The sequence below is a fragment of the Cucurbita moschata genome, unplaced genomic scaffold, assembly GCF_002738365.1.
Source record: "Cucurbita moschata cultivar Rifu unplaced genomic scaffold, Cmos_1.0 Cmo_Scf00014, whole genome shotgun sequence".
NCBI classification, from domain to species: domain Eukaryota; kingdom Viridiplantae; phylum Streptophyta; class Magnoliopsida; order Cucurbitales; family Cucurbitaceae; genus Cucurbita; species Cucurbita moschata.
In genome coordinates, this window is record NW_019268530.1 from 3,322,554 (window position 1) to 3,345,011 (window position 22,458).

The following is a 22,458-nucleotide window of genomic DNA, read 5'->3' on the forward strand; positions in this document are numbered from 1 at the left end:
GTGTTCTAATCTTAGTTTTCCTCTTATGTTCAGAATTTTGTACTCTGATGGGTTTACTTTGAACCCTTAATAACAAATGTTTGTTTCTTATGTCTTCATAGTTCCCAGTCAAATTCTCGAACCGTTCAATATGCAGTTCCTGAATTTAGTTCTCGTTCTCGAGCCATTGGTACGGTTCCTGAAACATTGACAATATAATAATATACAAAACAAAGCTGTAGATTTCAATCATAATGATAAGAACATTTAGATTTGCACATTTCAAGAAGGGAGAAAACCATGAGTATCAATTATTCGATTCGACACAGTTGTTCCTAAGCCACATTATTTATTTGCATATTGAATAGATCGACAAACTCTCTTCAATGGCAGCAACGACCTGTCGTGTCAGCATCTCCAAGTCAGAAATATGCTGCAGTAGTTCTGCAAATGTTAGGCAAATCAACCGATGCAAACGTACGTTTATTATTGAAATCACACGAAAGCGAATTTGATCATTACGTGTTTATCACTTCAAGATTTTGGATTCGATTTCTTCCAAACTTAGACCTTTGGTCTCGGGAACTTGAAGAGCTACAAAAAGAAGTGAAAGCAATGCAATAGCACCGAAAAGAAGGAAAAGGTTATCCGCTCCAAGCAATTCCTACAAAACAGCAATTTAAGCATTTGATGTCAATGGCTCCAGAAATGGTGGAGACCAGTAAAAAACCAAGCATTCAATGGAATAACAACCTTCAGGGGTGAAAATGCAAATGTGACGATGGCATTCGAACCGAAATTCGTAAGAACTGCAAGACTGATTCCTTTCCCTCTAGTTCGAAGTGGAAATATTTCGGACACCATAAGCCAACTAATTGGTCCAAAGGATATCTGCAATGGAATTTCAGCAAGTTTTTCACATCCTTTGCTGACAAAAAGAACCAGTAAAGCAAAGGATTGCAAGAGTTCCAGTTTCATTTTGAGTTTGTTTATAATTCAGAAGAGTGATTATTATATAAAAGTGTACTTCTGTGGGAGAGAGACTGATCAACAAAGGATGAAGGGCTGATTGGGAAGAAAACGAAAGAGGCTATGTTGGCTAAGGGTAAACCGGTTGGAGAAGGTGAGGTTGTATGTACACAGTATGGCAAAGGGTGGGCCTGCGAAGGATGATTCGAAGGTCAAAAGGGTGGAACCGAAGAGTAATCAATCGGCTCCGCCTGCTGCAGCCATGAAGACTGCCCCTGTGTCATCAGAGCCAGCAGTGGTGAAGACTGCCCCTATGTCAGCAGAGCCAGCAGTGGTGGTGGAGAAGAAGATGAGTAGAGGATTCAGAAGCCATTGAAAATAAAGGATCGGGGTTGCTAAACAGAAAGGACTTTGATACCATGAGAATATTTGCTAAAACCACCCCACCTAAATAATGTGAAAGTTCTCTATTTATAATCAAATAAATTACAAGGATGTGAAAAGAGTAATAAACGAAAAGAGCAATAGATGAAAGATACCTATAGTAAACCGTAATGGAAGACAAATATCTGATCAAATATGATATATACGGTAAACTATAATTCAGGACTAAATATCCTTAACCGAGACTGATCAACAAAGGCTAAAGAAGCAAAGAGAAAAGTATACCTGGTAACAACCAACATACAAAAGCAGGGCACCAACAGCAACAATGGGGAACCCATCAAGAAATTTGTAGTAGGCTGAAAGAAGAAGCAAAGAAACCGCCTGCAGTAATAAAGATGGCAGAATTAGAACCCCCAGCAAACAATTCCTCAAAGACTACAAGGTTATTGGAGGTGCCGGCAAGTTATGGATATGGTTATAGTGCTTACAATGCCACTAACACCTCCAATGAGCAAGGGCCTTCTTCCAAGATCATCAACTTTTAGAACAGCTACCCATGTCATAAGCAACTGAACGAAGAGCGATCGAAAGAAAATGATAAGAACGCTACAAACGGTTGTTATAGGACGACAGAAACAATCTCTTCCAGATTAGATTGCATATCTTTTAAAATTATCTCATGCACCTTAAATACCCCAATAACAACTGAGACTCTAGTAGCATCAGAGGCAGCAGCAAATCCTGCATTCTTGAATCATAATGGTGTACAGATATTATGATTTATCAAAGAGAAGAAAACCTGCCTTCTGGGTTATAATGTAACAAAGGGAAGGTCAAAACCTGAAGAATGGGACCGGCGTAATATAGAACGCTCGGCTGTCCAGTTATCTGTCACATCATAGATGATATAGTTTATGGAGTTCTTGAGTTATTTGCACTTTATGCTAAAATGTTATTCTCAAAATCAAATTTTAGAGATGACAAAAAACCTGCTGAAAGAGAACCAAACCGCCACCGATTATGAAGGCTTTCAAACTCGGGCCTTGAAAGACCTCCCAAATACTCCCTTCAGATTCCTGCTCTGAGTAGGCAGATTTCAGGGAGAGGAATGTTTCTTCTATTTGTTTCTCAGATAGTTTATCACCAGGAGGTCGTCCTCTGAGTTTACTCAAGGCTACAATGGCTTGTTCTTTAGAATCCTGTGAAGGCGCTTTACCTTGAACGGCCCTGAGAAGTAACCAACGAGGCGATGGAGGGAGAATCGACATTCCTAATCCCATCAATAAAGCAACCGGTGCACTAAATCCATACATGTATCGCCATCCTCCGATTGTATTAATCTGAAGGCTTCCAACTAAATACCCCAACTGAAGAATAGCAATGGATTGGAAAATTAGCTCATAATGAAGTAACTTAAACAACATGGAAAGGTTTATGAGCAGTACCAAGATTCCTAGTACTATAAACAGCTCCTTTAAAGATATTAAGGTTCCACGAATCCGAGATGGACATGTTTCAGCTATATAAAGAGGAGCCCCATGCATGGCCTGTTAAAGTGAAAATGTACCGACGCTAGTTTATAATGTCAGAATGCTCTTGCAATTTACAGGATTTATATGGGGAGTAAAGCAATAACATTACCAGACCAATGCCAAGGCCATAGAGAAGCCTTCCCGCCAGAAGAATGCCCAGATCAGGGCAATAAGCAGTGGTCAGGCTACCAAGTGCATATAGTACAGCTGCTATAATTAGCTCCCTCCTCCGTCCTTGACAACCGAGATAAAGAAAAACAGTCAAGTAAGTTCGTAAGAAGCTTCGAGCTTGAGTTTAAATTGAACACACCGAGCACATACCGAGAAAATCTGCAATCGGGTACACGAGGAGGGAACCAAGAAGAGCTCCATACAAAGAGCCACTAACCTTAATTCAAGGGAAAACAAGACGGAAAAGTTTGAGAGATATTTGCATCACAGTATGCAGTTGTAAGTCCTATATAAGAAACTCACCACCAGACCAAGTTGAACGGCGGAGATGTTAAACCAACTGGTGCCACTAAGCTCAGGAGACTGACATTTTCAAGTAAAAAACACAAAAACTCATCAACAGTAAATGGTGACTTCTCAGCTAGAGAAGACCTTTTTTTGGGGAAATCAGATTATATCAGCAAAATGTAGATCAACCTGCAATGAAAGGGTAGCTCCAGAGGTGGCACCAATGTCATATCCAAACAACAAACCTCCTATGGCAGGGAATACGAACCTAATAATACAGAAATTCAACGAGGCAGCTGTTAGGAATCACAGACCCTCCACAATAGTATGATATTGTCCACTTTGAGAATAAGCACTCATGGCTTTGCTTTGGGCTTCCCCAAAACGCCTCGTACCAGTGGAGATGTATTCCTTACTTATAAACCCATCATCATTCCCTAAATTAGCCAACGTGGGACTCCCTTCCAACAATCTTCAACAATCCTCCCCTCGAACAAAATACACTATAGAGCCTCCCCCGAGGCCTATGGAGCACTCAAACAGTCTCCCCTTAATCGAGGTTCGACTCCTTCTCTGGAGTCCTCGAACAAAATACACCTTTTGTTCGACACTTGAGTTACATTTGAATACACCTTCGTGGCTCACAACTTCTATATTCGACATTTGAAGATTCTATTGACATGGCTAAGTTAAGGGCATGACTCTGATACCATGTTAGGAATCACGGACCCTCCAAAATTGTCTGATATTGTCTACTTTGAGCTAAGCTCTCATGGTTTTGCTTTGGGCTTCCCCAAAAGTCTCATACCAATGGAGATGTATTCCTTACTTATAAACCCATCATCATTCCCTAAATTAGCCAACATGGAACTCCCTCCCAACAATCCTCAACAGCAACTCGCCAATTCAAAAAACCCAAAAGTATGAAAATGCAAACTAGCTAAAACCAGACCCATTTGACCAGTTGAGACGGTTCTTAATTCAATAAAGAGCTACCCACATAAACCCAGAATTTTACTCAACAAATAGTACAAGAAGAAATCAGCAATGAGCACAAAAGTAATGGAAACGTACGGCAAAATGACAGAAGACCAAGAAAACTCTTCTTCACTGTCTACTTCAGAACCAAGCGAATTGGTTTCTTCCTCCCCAGTCGAATAATCAGCCTGATCACCAACCTACAAAGCATACAAGAATTAAAGCAAAAAACCCCAATTAGCAAACCAAATTCAAATGGGATCCCGAAACTTATGGACCTTGGCGATGAGCCGAAATTTGCAACCGGAGGAAGAGATTGGTTTATGGAACAGAGGCTCTAATTTGCCACTGAATGATGAAACTAGCAGTGGGGTAGTGCGAGTAGAGGAGAAGACAACTCTTGAACCAATCACTTGGGGTTTACATGTTTCTGAAAGAGAAAGCTTCTGGGTGAAGAGAGGTCGAATTGGCGCACAGCAATCCATTGCCATAGCGGAACGATCGCAGAGAGAGAGTGATGAATTTGGGCATTGTCATGCTGGTGCAATCCATTGTATGTTATCTATCATGTGTTGAGAATCTTGTGGCCTCCTTTCGTTCGTATTTATTTTCTTTTGACTTGTCATGTGTAAATTAATAAAAACACCGTTGATATTTATGCTATGTTTAAAAACATATTTACTAATTTTAAAAAGTAATTAAAAAATAAAGCGAAAATTTTTATTTACAATGGAGCAATAAACTTACACATTTATTATAAAGTCGTTCAAATAATATGGCGAAAAAAAAAATAACACGAATTTAAATAAACGAAGGTAAATAAAGTATTTGTTGTGATTTAACCTAAGGGTTATGGAAACAACATGAATGCATTTGTCCTAGCTTTGGTCCTATGATGATGACTGTATGTCGTCATTCGTACCAGGGAGCCTTTCATTTTCTTGAAAAAATAAAAGTAGTATGTGGTTTGAATAGTTCAGAAATACTCAATAAGTACCTTTACTGTTGGGGTCGAAAAATGCATATACAAGCAATCATGGTTAGACATATCCCTTCGTAAAACATTTCATGGCCTTGAACTCTCCTTTCCCGTCCGAGCAAAAATTAGATATGTAGTACTTCTCAGCATACAACCTACGACCCACGACATGAAGTTAAGAGATAATATATGATTCAATTCATCTAATGGTGCCAACTAATTATACTTTTCGGTTGAAAATAACTTAAATTGATTACGCAGTGGTCACACCAGCCTCAAATGACCCTAAAAATGTCAAAATCGGCCTGAAACGATCCAAAATAGTTGGACAAGGGACCCAAGACTACACTCCAAAGAGAAATTAAGCAGATATTCGAGAAACGATAACAAAAATGTACAAAATGAGAAATTACTAAGAAGACGGAGAGATAGTGGAGAGAGGGGATGGATGTGGCTCAATAAAAGTTTTTTTAATACGATATTTTAATTTTTAAATTAAATTTTATTAATTAATTATAGGGATTGCACTATGTACCTAAGTAAATTAATATAAGAACATAGTTTAAAGGTTGAAATTTAATTACGCGTGGAGTAGGTTTTTAAATTTTAAAAAATTTGAAAATTAATAATGGAAAGAATTAAATTTATTTATTATTATTATTTTTTTTTGGAGTTAAAACACATTGTAATTTAACCAATGAAATGTACAAAACAACAGATGGATAATATTTACAAATAATTTAGCCCTAATTCAACGAGGTTGAATGAGGAGGAGGATAAAAGAGTACGAATTTCTGATGGCTCAATCCGTCGTTCCAATCGTCTTTGCAGCTTAATCGAGGGCGTGTTCAGTCCAATTCGTCTGGTCTCGGAGTCGTTCCCACGCTCTCGCCTTAGCTGCCACTGTCGGGGAGTGTTCGGAGCTTCATTTCTCCCGCAGCTTCTCCCCAACCCATCGCTACCAAGCATCACTTGCAGATGTACTCCAACTAACCCTAATTCCTTCTCCACTCACTCGCTCACCGTCTCATCAAACCCACCTTGGTTCCCACCCCAAGCCCTAGAAAATGTCGGGCGGCTTTTTCCGGGTAATGATCTAAACGAACTCACAACTCAGTTTTCAGCTTATTTATTTATCTCGAAACGAATCGGCGTGTTTCTGAAGCTAAGCTTTAACATTTGGTTCGGCGATTGTTTGGGATTTAGTTCTGTTCTTCACTTTTTGTTGGCTGGAAAATGTCGAGGCTTTAGGTTTTGATTGGACGAGTTCTTCTTAAGCCAGAGTTGTTTATAAATATTTTTGTGTGTTCTAGCTAGAAGAATTGTTGTTTTTCTTGTTAGATCAGAACAAAATTTTCAGAATTGATTTATCTTTAAGTGTGGATTTGTCCCGTATGTTTATGGTGTTCATCTCCTTGCATTCATACCTCCAGTATTTTCTTGAGGTTTTAATAGGTTTTTCTCTTTGTTTCATCATCATTGACTAGGGTACGTCTGCGGACCAAGACACTCGTTTTTCGAACAAGCAAGCAAAGCTGCTGAAGACACAGAAGTTCCCGGTTGAACTAGAACAGTTGGTTTGTTTTTTTTTCCCCTCTTCAAATTACTATTATATGGTGTTCGTTCAATTGTCACAGATGTTTGTTTACGATTTGGTAATTGCAATTGAGCTAAGTGTTCAACCATGCTGTTATGAATATCTAATTTTTTTTAGAGTCAATCACTTAATCTTACGCACGAGTGATGTTTCTCAGGTGGATATGACAAAGGTGAAGATGGATGTTATCAAGCCGTGGATTGCTACGAGGGTGACTGAGCTCCTTGGGTTTGAAGATGAAGTTCTTATTAACTTCATATACGGCCTTTTGGATGTCAAGGTAGTTAAAATATTTGTACAATAGAATTCAGGCAATTTTCTGCTACCTCAATATCTTACTCTACACTTCTCTCTCTCTCTCTCTCTCGCTATCTATCTATCAACCTTTGAGATGGTAATAGGTATTTTATCCACTAAGTTCAGATTTGCCTCTCAGATTTTCTTATTATAATTGCATTATGTGATACATGGTCGTTCCTTTTTGTGGCAACTAATTGGTTGCTATGCTCAAGCCATACTACGCTTGTGGCAAATGGCAGATGAATTGAGGCTGTCACAGTTATAAAAATAGATATTCTATTTGCACTTGGGCAACATACTGTTCAATATGCATCAATTATAACTGCTTTGGTGCAGGAAGTAAATGGGAAGGAAGTTCAAATACAACTCACTGGGTTCATGGAAAAGAATACTGTGAAATTTATGAAAGAGCTTTGGACACTACTCCTTAGTGCCCAGAAAAATGCCAGTGGTGTCCCTCAACAATTTTTGGATGCCAAAGAAGAAGAAATTAGAAAGAAGAAGGTTCTGGATTTGGTCAAGATTTATTGTACTAGTAGTAGTTACTTAGATTACTTGATGTCTTTCTACTGACTTGTTCTCTTTGATTATTACAGGCAGAGTCAGATTTTCTTGCAAATGAAATTCAGAAAAAGAGAGAGAAGGAAAATCGAGAAATTGAGGAGCAGAGATTGAAGAAGATGGTAAATAGTTTATTCATGTTGGAGTTACTATTTATTCAAATTGGTTTTTGGTCATAACTTTTCTTTGTATTTCCTCTGGCATTCAGCTAGCTTCTGCAATTATTTGGGTTCATGTCCTTTACCTCAAACTACTGTAGGATGATGGGGCTGAAAAGGTGGCCGCTTTGGAGCCTACCTCAAAGAATGTGCGCTCAAGGGCTATGAGAAATCATTCAGAGGAAGAGGAAGGGGCTGAAAAGAGAAATGGTTTTAGGGGAAGAAGCAGGTAACGAATTTCAATAAACTGATTTTCAACTTTAGTGTGATGATTCATTTTTGTACCTTTAAAATTATATCGAAGTTTACCTTCTTTCTTATCAAGTCTAATGTCATTGCTTGAAGAGAATATGCGAATGACTTAAGATTTTTACTTGGACAATGGCATGGAGTGTAGTGGTGGGAGTTTTGAGTATGATTGATAACAATTCTGCCACTGGATGCTACACTATCACTTTGGTTTGCTTGTGCTAAGAAGTCATGCATTCTGTCTTCTTGAAAGTGCCCTGTAATGTTCAACCGAATTCTTGACTAGAAGTCTTTGAGAATGATATACTCATGCATGTCTGATATTTATAACGGTATTGCTAAGCATAAAGAAGCTTCAACTACAAGTGACCAAGAAATTTTCTGTATATAAGAAAGTGCATAACTTCTTCTAACCAACATATACTGAATTGAGTATTAATAAAGCTAATAATATATTGTAACAGAGTCTGTTGGTGTCATTTAGCTCTTCAATCTCCTTTACTCCTGGATTATTTTCCAAATTGATGCATGCTGCCCTTTTGAATTTCTTATCATATTTCACAAGTCACAAATATGTGGCACATGGGTCTTTTGCAAAGGCTCACCTTCAAGGTCTTTAAGCCAGCCGGATTTTAGTTTTAGTAGTAGTTCTAGAAGTTACTTTTAAGTACGCTGTCTATTTTAATATGATAATAGGGATCCAACGTAATTAATATATTTATATTAGTTAAACAGTTGCATATCTTATTTTCTTGTTACTTCTAAGTTTTAGAGATGCACGTGGCTATTTGTGTTACTACAATAAAAATGTTTTTTTTTTATAGGAAGTATGGTCGACTACTATGGAGGTTTTTGGAATCTCCTTTTTTGTACTAATGTTTTTGTCATATTTTTTTTTTAGTGATAGACACAAGTCAAGAAGCATATCTCGATCACCTCAACGACGACGGAGCTCTTTTTCACGAGCAAGATTGTCTGCAAGTCCACATCGAAGGGATCGTCGTGATTCATTCTCTCCCCGACGTAGAACACCATATTCAAGGAGATCTAGATCTACTTCACTTCGTAAATCTCGTTCTCCTTCTCAACATAGCTCACCATCTCCTCCTCGTAAATCACCATATCGATCACCACCACCTGTACAACGTCGATCATCATCACCTACCCGTCGAAGGTCACCATCAGTTGATAAGCATAAGAGATCACCATCACCCGTAGGCCAACGTAGGTCACTATCACCTATAAGACGTCGTCGTTCACCTTCAGGTATTCGACGTCGTAGATCACCATCACCTAAATGGCGTCGTAGATCACCATCACCAGAGTGGCGTCGTAGGTCTCCGTCACCTGGACGACGTCGTAGATCACCATCACCAGGGCGACGTCGTAGGTCACCATCTCCTATACGGCGTCGCAGGTCGCCATCTCCTATACGGCGTCGAAGGTCACCATCTCCAATACGACGTCGAAGGTCACCATCCCCACCACGGCATCATAGATCACCATCTCCACACCGCCGCAAGTCACCTTCTTTTGCACGTCGTCGTAGATCACCATCTCCACCACATCGTCGAAGATCACCATCCCCGGTACGCTATGGCAGATCACGCTCACCTGTTAGACGCCACAAGTCTCGCTCTCCAGTACGACGGCGTTTGTCAACTTCCTCCTCACCAGTAAGGAAATTGGATAGGTCATCACCACTTGATCATCACAGAACACCCTCACCTCTGGAACATAGATCTCCATCAACCCCATTGAGCAAATCACCTCCATCACCACTAAGGTCATCTCCAGCACGCCTCAAGAGATCAAGTCCATCTCGACGTAGATCCATTTCACCATATGATCGGAGTTCATTGGAGGAGAAGGGAAACCTTTCGCCTGTCAAAAGAAAATCTGCACATCAGAGGAGGTCTCTCTCTCAATCTCCCGGCAGGTAATTCTTCTCTTCTGTGTTAAGCTTGCATCTTGTGTAATAGTTTCTACCTACTTGCATGTGTGTTTGATGATTGTCTGAAATAAGTAGACAAGACAATTTGGATTTCGGGCGCTTGGAATTATATCTTATGCAATCTATTTTTGTAAATTGTTGTTCAAAATTGCTAGATGGCAATGGTACTAGCCACTACAGAAAAATAAATCCTACTGGATGTAGCTGATTTTTTTTTTTTGTTTTTTTTTTTGATATTTTATGTCGAGAACCTTCAAATCAATGTCATAGTGAAGCACCTAAACAAAATTAGGCTTTCAATCAGATTTCTGATATGCATAGCTTAATGAAAGATGTATCAATTTGATTTCTCTATTCACCCATCAGAGGTTTAGCCAGATAATCATGGACGAGACCTGTAGTTGTCCTTGAGGTCATAAATACAAACTATAGTGGTCCCTGCACAGCCAATTAAAACTCAAATTCCTGAAGTCTAGCTATAGTGCTCACTAAACAACACTGGTCCTGAGAGGCACTTTTCCTTGTTGTTAGTCCCTGTCGTTGAGGATGCATACATTTTTTTTATTTGCTGGGGTGCGTTTAAAGATTTGGGTCAGATTCTTTGGAAATGTGAATTTGAGTTTCCTTTTGGAATCTTATTTGGAGTTATTTGGAGTTAATTGGAGTCTTTAAGTATCTGTTTGGCTCATATGATGCTATTTGATGATGTTTTTTGTTCGTTTTGTGACAAAGGTTAGATTCTTTGACATTCGAGTTCTTTTGACATTCTTTGGAGCATTTGAGAAAATTAGGAGAGCTTAATGGCCCCTCTTTGTACTTTTGTTTTTCTGTAATAATCCTTTATATCTTATTCTTTTGGATGGAAGTTGTTTTGTGTATGCTTAGGTTTGCTCGTTTTGACTCCTATTGAGCCGTCAGTTGTGTATCCTTTTTTTGTATCCTTTCCATTTCTCTCCATGCACATTCATTCAAAAACATATCCTGGAGTTTTCAGTTGCATTGTGAGATATGATTGTCTTGTGGGATTAATATGCATATTAATCTTCATTTATCTTGACGCTGTTCAGATGATTAAGGTTTCTTCATGGTTTTGATCACATCTTAAAACTGTGATACAGAAATGTTCAGACATCCCCAGCATCCCAACAACCTTCTAGGTCATTGAGGTCTCCAGAAAGGAATTCTAGGGAAGGGAACAATTCCAATACCAGAACATTGGCTTCACCATCGTCTTTGGAGAAGTCTCCAGCCCTAACAGATTCTCCACCAGTTACGAGGAGTGCTAGCGATGATAGGAGGTGATCATTTTTCTGATTTATTATAACGCTTCGTGTTTTTCTATTTCATTAACTTTTCGAGCTTTTTTAGTTTATATGATTGTTGAGAGGCCAGTCCTCAGTTTTGTAAGGATAAACGAACAATGTTCTCATCATGGCAGGTTAAGTTCACCACGATCACGGGCAAAGCAGTATCGTCATGACAGCCATTCAACAAGGACAAGGGAAGACGAGGTCGCCTACGCTAGGTGAGTTCAATTATGAGCCAATGAACTATTCATTTGTTATTGTGGGTTTCATTTTTTGGATTGTTATTTTTTATTATATTCCTTGTAGGGAGAGTGGGAATAGAAAGTCCCTGAATTCTTCCATTGTCGGTAAGACGAAAAATTCTCCTGTGGATGCCAAAGTCCTCTCACCTGGAAGGTTAGTTTATGAACTTGCACCTGATGCTTTGGAATTTAGGAAGAAATATCAGGAACTAAAGACCTCATTCTCCTATCTCTTGGAAAAATATATTCTGATATTTTAATCATTTATATGTGAAGTCACAGATTTGCGCTCGTGTTTGTGTTTCATGTTATTTTTGCAGTAGTAAGCATTCTCGAAAGGAGACGCCTGCAAGCCCCGATGTACAAAAATCTTCGTCATCACACAAAGAAGGTATGAAACAGGATGAAAAGAGCCATTCGCTCCCAAGTAAGACCAAGGAAACTGAGCATTTGACAGTTGAAAAAGTTGATCATAATAACCGGGACGAGGCTTCAGATTCTGATTTGGAGGAAGGCTATAAGCGTAAAACTGGAAGTAGGGAGAAGAAAAGACACAGAAGATCAGACAGACACGACACTTCTTCGGACTCTGAAGAGAGCTATGATACTGAATTGGAGAGGAAGGAAGCCAGGAGGAGGAAGAAGGAGGAGAGGAGGTTGCGGAAGGAGAAGAAGCGCCAAAAACGCGAAGAGCGTAGGCGGAAAAAGGAAGGGCGGCGTGCAGAGAAGACAAAAGCTAAGGACCTTAGTGATGATGACTCAGATGATGATCAAGTTGGAAAGGACGAGTCTTATAAGCGTAATGGCGCAGATGAGGCCGAGCACAAAAGACTAGAGATCGAGTTAAGGAAGAAGGCACTGGAATCATTCAACGCGAGGAAAGGAAGAGGCCCTGAATAGTCTGTATCAAGTAAGTATCTTTTTCAAATTTCAGAATAGTCTGTATTATGAAGCACATCTTTTCACATAAGAGGTACATTGTCATCTGTAACTTCCCTTTAAGCCATGCGGCTGAATTCACAAATGGTGATTTCTTGAATGTTCCTTTGAACGCAAACTCTAATTAAGTTTCCATATGATGGAAAGACAATTACCCTCTTGCCTCTCTTGAGCTTGTTTTAGGCTTCTTTTAGATGGGCAGATACATGATTTTCCAAATTGCATGGATCAAGTTCCTTTCACTTTGCTATTAGTGAATCTTTTACTCAATTTCGAACGTTTTAAAAACGTTTAATGTGTGGAAGTATGTCTTATTCTGTTGAACTATGTTCAAATTGGTGATTGATCTATGGTGATTGACATTATTGTTATTTGTTTAATTAGATACTTAAAGTGACTTCTAATATGTATATTTACTAATTAGTAAGCATAAAAAGATTCGAGTTCATATATTTGAGTCAAAGTGTTTATTTTTTGAAATGATTTAACTAAAGTTCGCTACCAATCTTATTCTTGGGTTACTTTATAATAATTTTTAGATATTCCCAATTATAATAATTTTTAGATATTAAACGAGAAATTAGAATGATTTACTTAATTGAAATTACATGACCAAACTCAAATGGCACCCTTTTGCTTTGGATTAGTATGCTTAATTATATACCTCTAAATAAATCGAGCACAGAGACACATGCTGATACAAAAAATGGTTTCGAGCATGACATGAATGAACAGAGACAAATATGCAGATACAAAGAATGGTTTCAAGCATGACATGAATGAATAACTGAATGATCGAGAAAAAAAGAAGAGAATCACATATTTCATTGACAAACAATCATTCGGATAACCGATGTTGCAATCCAGACAAGGGCAGGCAGGAAACACCATGGAAGGAGGGGTATTTAAGAAATTTCACATACATATAGGTAGAAGGTCCAAAAGGGCATTTAAAAAAAGTGGATCACTTTTGAAAATAACACAATTTGGGTTAATATTGCAATTTTCGAAGGTGTTGTTGAAACTCGAATCGCAGACTGGCGAGACCTGCAACCTGTTGAGGCCATCCCCAAGAACAATGTTCTTGGCTCTTGTTTCTCCTTCACCCTTCGATTCACTCTCTTCTTCTACCTTCAGTCCCTCACAGCCCCATCTTTCAACATTTTCTTCATCTCCCATTTCCCGCTCCTTCAAACCTTTTTGGCTTCCCACATCAAATTCAACTCACAAACTCGTTAAACGCCTCAAATCCATTAGAAATCAAGCTGCATCCGACTTCAAAACCAAAAATGGCAGCACACCAGGCGACCATCGGTGGTCTCTTCACGGAACGACGGCACTCGTTACCGGCGGCACTCGCGGAATCGGGTAATTTTGTATCTATGTTGACATATAAATTATCGTTGTAGATTGTTGGGTTTTGTTCCGCTGTTTTTGAGAATTTGGCAATGGTTTTTGGTTTAGGCGTGCGATTGTGGAGGAATTAGTGGGTTTTGGTGCGAGAGTGCATACTTGTTCTCGGAATGAGAATGAGCTGAAACAGTGTTTGAGGGATTGGAAGGATTTGGAGTTCGAGGTTTCTGGGTCAGTTTGTGATGTGTCTGTTCGAGCTCAGAGAGAGGAGCTAATGAAGACTGTGGCTGATACTTTTGATGGGAAACTCAACATCCTTGTAAGGTGCACCTTTCTTGTGCTTTGCTTAGCTTTAGATTAAGCTGCATTTTACTTTGTTGGGTTACTTTCCTGTTCTCTCTTGTGCTTTCAATGGTTGTATAAGTGATATCAAAACTCACATGAGTCAATGCCAAGAACCAAGTCTAGGAAGCTACATGAAGCCTTAGCTAATATGTGTAGAACCATGAGTGTTTGGCTCAAGAAAGTGCAAATCATAGGATGAAGAAAGCTTCTATTCAGCATGGGCTAAAGCATGCTTCCATACATTGGAGGTGTAACGGTCCAATCCTACCGCTAGCAAATATTGTCATCTCTAGGCTTCTCACGGTTTTTAAAATGTTTTTGCTAGGGAGAGGTTTCCACACCCTTATAAAGAATGCTTCGTTCTCCTCCCCAACTGATGTGGGATCTCACAATCCACCTCCTTTGGGGTCCAGCTTCCTCGCTGGCACTCGTTCCCTTCTCCAATTGATGTGAGACTCCACAATTCACCCATTTAGGGGCCAGCGCCTTTTGCTGGTACACATCTCGTGTCCACCCCCTTTGAGGCTCAACCTCCTCACTGGTACATTGTCTAGGGTTTGGCTCTGATACCATTTGTAATCGTCCAAGTCCACCGCTATTAGATATTGTCTTCTTTTGGCTTTTCCCTTTCGGAGTTCCTTTCAAGGTTTTTAAAACACATCTGTTAGGGAGAGGTTTTCACACTCTTACAAAGAAGGTTTCGTTCTCCTACCCCAATCGATGTGGGATCTCACCGGAGGACTTCCTCCTTAAAGACGAGCAATTACCAAAGGCCAAATTCCATAGACAAGCTTTGGAAACCCGCACACGGCCCTAGAACATTTTGAGCTATCCTTTGAGCCGGATTCTAAATGTGTTTCTAAATTCCTTTAGGTTAGTTACTCACCCTCAAAGGCCTAGGAGGAAGCTTGTAGCTAGTAGGAGGCATGCCTAATTCGTACGTTTAAAATGGTTGGATATCTTGATGATGAAATGAATTTGAGAGGTTTTTCTATGAACACTATTTCTACGATCATCAATCATGTAGGTAAACAATGTGGGTAGAAATATTCGAAAGCCAACAACAGAGTTCACTGATGAAGAATTTTCTTTCCTTATGAAAACGAACGTCGAATCTGTCTTCCATTTATCTCAACTCGCTCATCCTTTTCTAAAAGCATCGGGCGCGGGGAGCATCGTGTTCATGTCCTCCGTGTCAAGCTTTGTCTCTCTGAAGTCCATGTCTGTTCAAGGAGCAACAAAAGGTGATCGATCAGTGATCAATATTACCTATGGTTTCCAAGTTTTATGGATGCAAACATTAGTTTCCTGAACTTTGTAATGACTCTTTCCAGGAGCTATCAATCAACTCACAAAATATTTAGCCTGTGAATGGGCAAACGACAACATAAGGAGCAACGCGGTCGCCCCATGGTACATCAAAACGTCTATGGTAGAACAAGTAAATCTCGAATAACCCCATTTTGTCTGAACTCATGAATAACCACTCGTGATATTTGTCTCGCTTTACTCGTGCTATATATATCGTATCTTCTAGGTGTTGAGTAACAAAGCATACGTCGAAGAGGTATATTCTCGAACTCCACTTCGACGACTCGGAGAACCGAGTGAGGTATCATCTCTGGTTGCATTCCTTTGCCTACCTGCTTCATCTTATATTACTGGCCAAATCATTGGTGTCGATGGAGGGATGTCTGTTAATGGCTTTGATCCAAGTTAACATTAGAAGGAACAGAGATATTGAATGTTTTTCTACATAGTATTCTAGTGATCATTTGTTTGTTTTAAAGTGTCCAAATTATTGAATAAAGCTCGCCCGAACCATTGTGATCTGTATGCATCCTAATATCTATTGGATATATATATTCAAGATACGTTTTATAATTTTCTTGTATATCTTATAGTGTGAAACTAATAACGTAAACGAAAAGGTAGCTCGATATAATTTTCTTGTATATCTAAAGTAATTTTAGATAATAAAAATATGTTTGTTTTAAAAGAAACAAATTAATTTTAAAAAGTTTGTGGCTCGTCTAGTCCATCGAGTAGATCCATTGTTTATCCTATTTTGGTGTATGGTCAGGTTCTTTAAAGTATGTGTCAGAACAATCGTGGGTCTACGTTTCTTCAGAAATTATATGATTGTTGGTGAAATAGCGTATAGGTCTGGGTGGGATAATACGAAATAAAGCCGTTGTCAATTGGCATGAATTCGAATAATACGAAATAAAGCCGTTGTCAATTGGCATGAATTCGAGAAGGAACTTCCAGTTAGGGGTGTTGGGTTGAGGGATTTTTTTTTACCCAACAAAAAGTTCCGGTTGGTTATGTTGTTAACCCAACCTAAAAATTTAAAAAAAAAAAATTTAAAATTTTTTTAGATAAAAGATTCACAAATCAATCTATAATTATTCACAAAAAAAATAAAAACAAATTCAATCAAAACAACGAGCGAAAGTTGTAACATATTAACATAATTCAACATTATCATAAAGCGAAAGTTGTAACATATTAACATAATTCAACATTATCATAAAACTAAAGACAATTAAAATTTCGACACTGAAAATAAATAAATAAATAAATAAAGATCATGAAATTTAGTTTAAAAATATTCTAAGAAAAAAATATAAGAATAAAGATCCTGAAATTAAAAAAATAAAAATACTCTAAGAAAAAATATAAGAATAAACATCTTGAAATTAAAAAAATAATAAAAATGATTAGTTTAAAAATACTATAACAATATAGCTCATGAAATTATAAAAATAATTAGTTTAAAAATAGTATATATAATAAAAATAAAAAATATGACAATTAAAATAGCATGACAAGTTTAGTTTAATGCAGTTAAAGAATCTTAAACTATAAAATATATATATATATATATAAAATGGTGTAAACTTATCATTAATGTAATCCTCTTAGTATATTTTATATATTGTTATTTGACTCGGTTTTATCCCATGAACCCGAAACCGAACTGAGTCAGCTCGAATTCAGAAAAATGAAACAAACCAATTCAAAAAGCTGATCCAATCCAACCCAAATCCATAGTGGTTTGAGTTGGATTGGTCCAGATTGTCGGTTGTCGGGTTGAATGTACACTCCTCCTTCCAGTGTATCTAAAAATATAATTAGAGTGTTCGAGAAAAAAAAAATTATATTAATAAAAATTATTTTTAAAAAAATTATATATCTTGATTTCTTTTAAAAAATATTATTTTAAATTTATAATTCTATCACAAAATCAATGAACCGTTAATAACTAAGTCAATTCCGATTCTCAATTTTGTTTATTTACCAATTTTTACAAATTTTTGTAGATTATGTATTAATTTATTAACAAAATGGAGTAATTTAATTGATATAATTACAATTTTTATTTATAATCAAAGTTAAAAATTGATTGGAAATGGAAGAGAGAGAAAAAACGAACAGTAAGAGAGAGAAAGACAGGTCCGGCTGGAAATGGCAGAAAAAGGCAAATCAGTGGACGGAGAGAGGAAGAGATACAGATTTGAGATTCATATAAAACGCAAACCAAAAACCCATAGATTCCTTTGTTCTTCCAGTCTGTCTCGGTGGCCGCATCGTCTTCTTCTGCACTGCCCTGCTCTCTCCTGCTCCATTCTGATTCCCATTCCCTGCTTATTTCTTCCCGTCTTTCATGGCTGCTCTTCTTGAATCTGCCTGGCGGGTACTGCTTTTTCTCTTCATAATCTTGTTCTTTCCGCCCTAGATTTGATCTTCATTTTCAAGCACCGATTAGATTCTAAACTTATGCGAGTAGTTTTTTTATTTCTTACGTTCGTTTTCGAGTAGGTTTTGATGTGGGAGTGTTGTCCTTGAATTTCCCTCTCTTATTTGTTAATCGATTGTTGACGTGAGAGTGACATTGCGGTTTTTTATGTATTTTTAGGTTGAATTTCATCTTCTATAGTTGATTTGAAATAGGATCTTGATGTTGAGAGCTAGTGATTTGCACGTTTGATGTAATATGATGAGGTTATGGGTGCCTTGTTTTCTTAAGATTTTTTGTTTGTTTTCCAATTGGAGGATTCAATTTTGGTTTCGTTTGAATGAGTGTTTCCTTTATTTGAAAACATTGACTTGCTCGAGTGTAGAATTACACTATGGTTCTTATTAGTAGAATTAAACTGTGTTTCTTTTTGTATTTGGTGCTTCTTTGATGGGTTCTTTTGCTCTATGGTGCAGTATTTGATTACGAATTTTAGTGATTTTCAACTCGCTTGTGTTGGAAGCTTCATAATCCATGAAAGCGTTTTCTTCTTATCTGGGCTTCCCTTTATTTTTCTCGAAAAAGCAGGATGGCTGAGCAAGTACAAGATCCAGGTTTGCCTTTTTACTTCACCACAAATTTCATAACCAATGAATATTTAGTCAATATTTGATACTTGAATTAGATTTACCTTCGTTAGTGATTCATGTATGATTATGAACTAAATTAGCAGTTAGCAGCACTTTTTCTGGAAAGATTCGAAGTTATAGGTTTGATATGGAACAACTTAGTATTTCTTTATTCATTCTCATCCAATTAAAAAAGTAGGATGAGTTGATTTCTTGATCTTGATTAATTGTGAGATTAAAAAAAATTATTGGTCTAGGCTTTAATATCAGCCTTACTTTTAAGACGAAACTGCAGCACTTTAACTAGTTCTAATTTTAATTATCCTTATCTTTTGATCTCCAATGGAGAAGATTACAGGAAACAATGATTAATTTTTTTCTTTCCCGCTTTTTGATAATGAACAATTTCATTTATATATGAAATTTACAAAAAGGATAATATCCATGGTTACAAAAGGCTTTCCCAATCGATTAACATGATAAATAACCAAGTCAAAAAAAAAAAAAAAAATTGAAGGGGGCCTCCTTGTTTGTAAAGACTGTTAGATTCCCCTCCCCCACCCCACAAAAGAAAAAAAAAAAGATGCCCTAGAAATGTTCTTCTAAGCAGAGCTTTCGTGTTTCGAAAAGGGTAGTTTTGGTCAAACATGTTGGGTAAAAGCAATTTTGTGGAAAGTGAGCCACTCAGATTAGGAAGCCAAATCCATGAATCCTCTGTTGAGCAAGATAGCCACTCGGAAAAAACACGCACAACAATCTTGCACGGGCAGGTGGCGAGACTAATTGGTTGGTAATCAGCCACTGCTCAGGCTTCAAGCTTCTTTGGGATGAGGCAAATGTAAATTTTATTGAGATTTGTGTTTATGGTTCCATTATGGAAAAAAATATTGGAACACTCTCATAATATCAATTCTTAGAATGTTCCAACATTTTTTTTAAAGAATTCGGTGGCAGTACCATCTAGGCCAGATGATTTGTCTGTTCCAAGAAGCTGTACTCCCTTGTATACTTCAAGTTCGGTGAAACGAGCTTTTAAATCAGTAGCCAAAATGACATCAATCGGACTCCAATTTATGATAGTGGGAAAAGTCTCCAGTTTACACTTTTTTGTGTGTAAAGCTTTGTAAAAAGCCAAGAATTCCGGAACTATGTCATCCTTGTTAAGCACTCGTCTACCAACAACGGAGAGAATCTCAACTATGGTGTTCTTCATTTCCTTTGCGGCCATAACCAATGAAAGAATCTGATGTTAAAGCACCTTCTTCTATCTATCTTCTCTTACATTGCTGCTTTCAGCTTTGTTCCTCCTTTGCAGCCAAGGACAATAATTCAGCTTCCATCAACTTCCTATGCGTATGTTGAGCTATGGAAAAAAAAAAAAAAAGATGAAAAAGGAAAGAACTGTTTCTCATTGATTGCCTTATAGACGATACTGCTGATACTTAAGGATGCAGACAAAGTACCATCAACTGAGTTTTCCAGCTCAGTAACTACAGCTCAATTAAGTCATGGAGACGTTTGAGATGATATCCGTCCGAATGAGATAAGAGAATTCCAATTCCATAACTATTCTTTTTTCTTCTCAACATTGAAGAAAGCATGAAAAAAGGTAACAACAAGTAAAAAAATCAGAATCCCCAGATTGGTAAAATCGTGCCATCCTTCCCTAGGGAACGTTGCCCCTCGCTACTGCGTTCTGTTAGGCCATTGATTATAAGAACAAATGTAGTTTTAACTCACTCTTAATTTTGGATGAATTGTTTTTAGTTGTGATATAAGTCTTTTCTGCTTTTTGCAGGCAAAGACTAATAGTTCTGCTGCACAAGGAAAATGTATTTCACGTCTATTGCTGTATCATTTTGGTGTAAATCTGCCAGTTATGATTGTTTCTTATCCTGTCTTCAAGCTTATGGGAATGAGAAGCACTCTTCCATTGCCATCCTGGTATCTTCTGGTTCTTTATGTCCTAAACCATATATCTTAGGTGTTTAATCCTTCTGGTTTAGTTTACTTTCATTGTTTTCTTATCTTGGATCGTAGGATTTAATTTAGTTTGGGTTTCATTTAATGTAGGAAAGTAGTTTTCGGCCAGATAATATTCTACTTTATCGTGGAGGATTTTGTTTTCTACTGGGGGCATAGAATTTTGCACACCAAATGGCTGTACCAGAATGTGCACAGCGTTCATCACGAGTAAGTGAGATTTATAAACGAAAATGAATGATTATTCTGTGTTTTCCCATGATAAAATTGTCCTAGGCTGTTCTAAGTTGCTTATCAAGTGCAGATATGCTACCCCTTTTGGACTAACATCAGAATATGCTCACCCTGCTGAGATCCTGTTCCTTGGATTTGCTACCATTGTCGGTCCGGCTCTTACCGGCCCCCATCTAATGACTCTGTGGCTATGGATGGTTCTTAGAGTGCTCGAGACTGTCGAGGCTCATTGTGGCTATCATTTTCCGTGGAGCCCTTCAAACTTCATACCTTTATATGGGGGGTGAGTCATGTTTTAACAAGAATACGTTGTACTATGTCTGTTGTTCCTGAAATCGGCTTCTTTGCTCGTGCTCTACAGTGCTTACTTCCATGATTATCATCACCGTCTGCTTTTCACAAAATCTGGCAACTACTCGTCGACATTCACTTACATGGACTGGTGAGTTCTGGTCCAAGAAGGGTCGTTTGAACTTCATAGCATTAAAACCAGCTTTGTGGAACACCGATTTACTTCACTTCAATAGATATCGAAAACTATTATTGACAAAGAAAACTATTACTTGCAGGATATTTGGAACGGACAAGGGGTTTAGAAATTTGGAAGCTATAAAAAAGGCAGAAAGTTGATGGGCTGATAGAGAGCTGAGGAAAACGTCGTTGGGTCGAGTCGAGTACATTCGAGATAGGTTTCTGATGTATAGGCACATTTGAAAAGGTTTAGTTCATATCACTCTTTCTTGTGTGCCATGATGTGTTTTATGTCTTCTTTTTGTTGTTTAAATTTGAGTATTCTTGAAGTAATGAAGAGCTATGGAACCTTAATCATCCTTCAAATTTTAAGAGTATTTGTTTTTTTTTCCTTTCCTGTACTTTGATTAGATTTTATTTTTAATCCTTGTACTTTCCAACTATTTGAATTTTAGCTCGCTCAGCTCGACCCTAGTCAATGGTCACCTTTCCTCACCATCATCCTTCCCTATTTCGAGCCACCACTCCTCGTCGATCAAAGCCTCGGCTTCTATTGCCTTCGTTGCCATGATTTCGAGCAACGAGAGTATGAAGCTTCGGCTTCTACTGCATTTGCCACCATGGTTTGGTTTCAAGAAAAAAAAAAAAAAAAAACTCAAATATTGGATATTAATCCTCGACATTTAGGGTAGAGTGTCGTTTTCAATATACGTGATTGAATTGAATGAACTTAATTTATTAAAGCATGTTAAGTGAATGAAAACTTGTAAAAATGCTCAAATATGATTGATTGAAGAGTACATATGAATTAAGAAAATTTAAGAAAATTAAAAGCTTGATTAATAGTTTAGTTATGCAATTTATTATAATATTTATGAGCCTCCATTATCAAGTTACTAAGTGAGGGTTGTTCGGGTTCATCAATCTAGCAGTGAACTTGTCTTGTTTTATAATAGTTTGCATAGTATCTTAGTAGTAGGCCAAGATATGGGGTCACTCCCCTTTGATTATACAATGGGGGGACTATTATAGGGTCAATTAATTTTAAACTACAAATTCTCTTATATGAGATGGTCTACATTTATATCAGATGAGTTGGTAGATACTGGGT

The 22,458-nt window shown here is 37.7% G+C and overlaps 4 protein-coding genes across 5 annotated transcripts; 3 read left to right on the forward strand and 1 right to left on the reverse strand.

Annotated features, from left to right (window-relative positions):
* Positions 1-201: 201 nt before the first annotated feature.
* Positions 202-4,879, reverse strand: LOC111452677 (D-xylose-proton symporter-like 3, chloroplastic). Of its 2 annotated transcripts, none has more exons than XM_023093500.1 (15): positions 4,583-4,879; positions 4,401-4,504; positions 3,516-3,594; positions 3,342-3,401; positions 3,189-3,255; positions 2,977-3,101; positions 2,781-2,882; positions 2,325-2,702; positions 2,176-2,223; positions 2,021-2,083; positions 1,824-1,904; positions 1,618-1,716; positions 733-870; positions 502-643; positions 202-412 (listed from the first exon to the last, which is right to left on the reverse strand). In XM_023093500.1, exons 1-14 carry the CDS (start codon positions 4,793-4,795, stop codon positions 509-511), a joined length of 1,692 nt encoding a protein of 563 aa, XP_022949268.1. In that variant the 5' UTR covers positions 4,796-4,879; the 3' UTR covers positions 202-412; positions 502-508. The 2 variants fall into 2 exon arrangements, with proteins under 2 accessions (XP_022949268.1, XP_022949267.1); XM_023093499.1 differs by having other exon boundaries at positions 202-423.
* A 1,155-nt stretch (positions 4,880-6,034) lies between these two features.
* LOC111452247 (serine/arginine repetitive matrix protein 1-like) lies at positions 6,035-12,755 on the forward strand. The gene is made up of 11 exons (XM_023092856.1): positions 6,035-6,371; positions 6,771-6,860; positions 7,038-7,160; positions 7,517-7,684; positions 7,777-7,863; positions 8,001-8,128; positions 9,050-10,087; positions 11,221-11,400; positions 11,541-11,627; positions 11,716-11,805; positions 11,972-12,755. Exons 1-11 carry the CDS (start codon positions 6,351-6,353, stop codon positions 12,549-12,551), a joined length of 2,592 nt encoding a protein of 863 aa, XP_022948624.1. The 5' UTR covers positions 6,035-6,350; the 3' UTR covers positions 12,552-12,755.
* An 802-nt stretch (positions 12,756-13,557) lies between these two features.
* Positions 13,558-16,119, forward strand: LOC111452252 (tropinone reductase homolog At5g06060-like). Its single transcript, XM_023092862.1, has 5 exons — positions 13,558-13,958; positions 14,055-14,262; positions 15,316-15,532; positions 15,623-15,729; positions 15,826-16,119. The coding sequence occupies exons 1-5, from the start codon at positions 13,669-13,671 to the stop codon at positions 16,006-16,008; spliced, it is 1,005 nt and encodes a 334-aa protein (XP_022948630.1). The 5' UTR covers positions 13,558-13,668; the 3' UTR covers positions 16,009-16,119.
* A 1,612-nt stretch (positions 16,120-17,731) lies between these two features.
* Positions 17,732-21,732, forward strand: LOC111452253 (methylsterol monooxygenase 2-2-like). The gene is made up of 7 exons (XM_023092863.1): positions 17,732-17,988; positions 18,507-18,644; positions 20,458-20,603; positions 20,733-20,852; positions 20,947-21,159; positions 21,238-21,318; positions 21,446-21,732. Exons 1-7 carry the CDS (start codon positions 17,959-17,961, stop codon positions 21,504-21,506), a joined length of 789 nt encoding a protein of 262 aa, XP_022948631.1. The 5' UTR covers positions 17,732-17,958; the 3' UTR covers positions 21,507-21,732.
* The last annotated feature ends 726 nt before the right edge of the window (positions 21,733-22,458 follow it).

Bases quoted from the DNA above. Each gene is read 5' to 3' on its own strand.
- LOC111452677 (XM_023093500.1), bottom strand. From the start codon at position 4,795: ATGGCAATGGATTGCTGTGCGCCAATTCGACCTCTCTTCACCCAGAAG. The intron at 2,883-2,976 runs GTAATGTTATTG...TCACTTTAACAG, and splicing joins ATGGCCTTGGCATTGGTCTG to GCCATGCATGGGGCTCCTCT. The intron at 1,905-2,020 runs GTGCATGAGATA...CTCTTCGTTCAG, and splicing joins TTGTTATTGGGGTATTTAAG to TTGCTTATGACATGGGTAGC.
- LOC111452252 (XM_023092862.1), top strand. From the start codon at position 13,669: ATGTTCTTGGCTCTTGTTTCTCCTTCACCCTTCGATTCACTCTCTTCT. The intron at 15,533-15,622 runs GTGATCGATCAG...GACTCTTTCCAG, and splicing joins TGTTCAAGGAGCAACAAAAG to GAGCTATCAATCAACTCACA. The intron at 15,730-15,825 runs GTAAATCTCGAA...CGTATCTTCTAG, and splicing joins AAACGTCTATGGTAGAACAA to GTGTTGAGTAACAAAGCATA.
- LOC111452253 (XM_023092863.1), top strand. From the start codon at position 17,959: ATGGCTGCTCTTCTTGAATCTGCCTGGCGG. The intron at 20,604-20,732 runs GTATCTTCTGGT...CATTTAATGTAG, and splicing joins ACTCTTCCATTGCCATCCTG to GAAAGTAGTTTTCGGCCAGA. The intron at 20,853-20,946 runs GTAAGTGAGATT...TATCAAGTGCAG, and splicing joins GTGCACAGCGTTCATCACGA to ATATGCTACCCCTTTTGGAC.
- LOC111452247 (XM_023092856.1), top strand. From the start codon at position 6,351: ATGTCGGGCGGCTTTTTCCGG. The intron at 11,401-11,540 runs GTGATCATTTTT...TCATCATGGCAG, and splicing joins AGTGCTAGCGATGATAGGAG to GTTAAGTTCACCACGATCAC. The intron at 11,628-11,715 runs GTGAGTTCAATT...TATTCCTTGTAG, and splicing joins GACGAGGTCGCCTACGCTAG to GGAGAGTGGGAATAGAAAGT.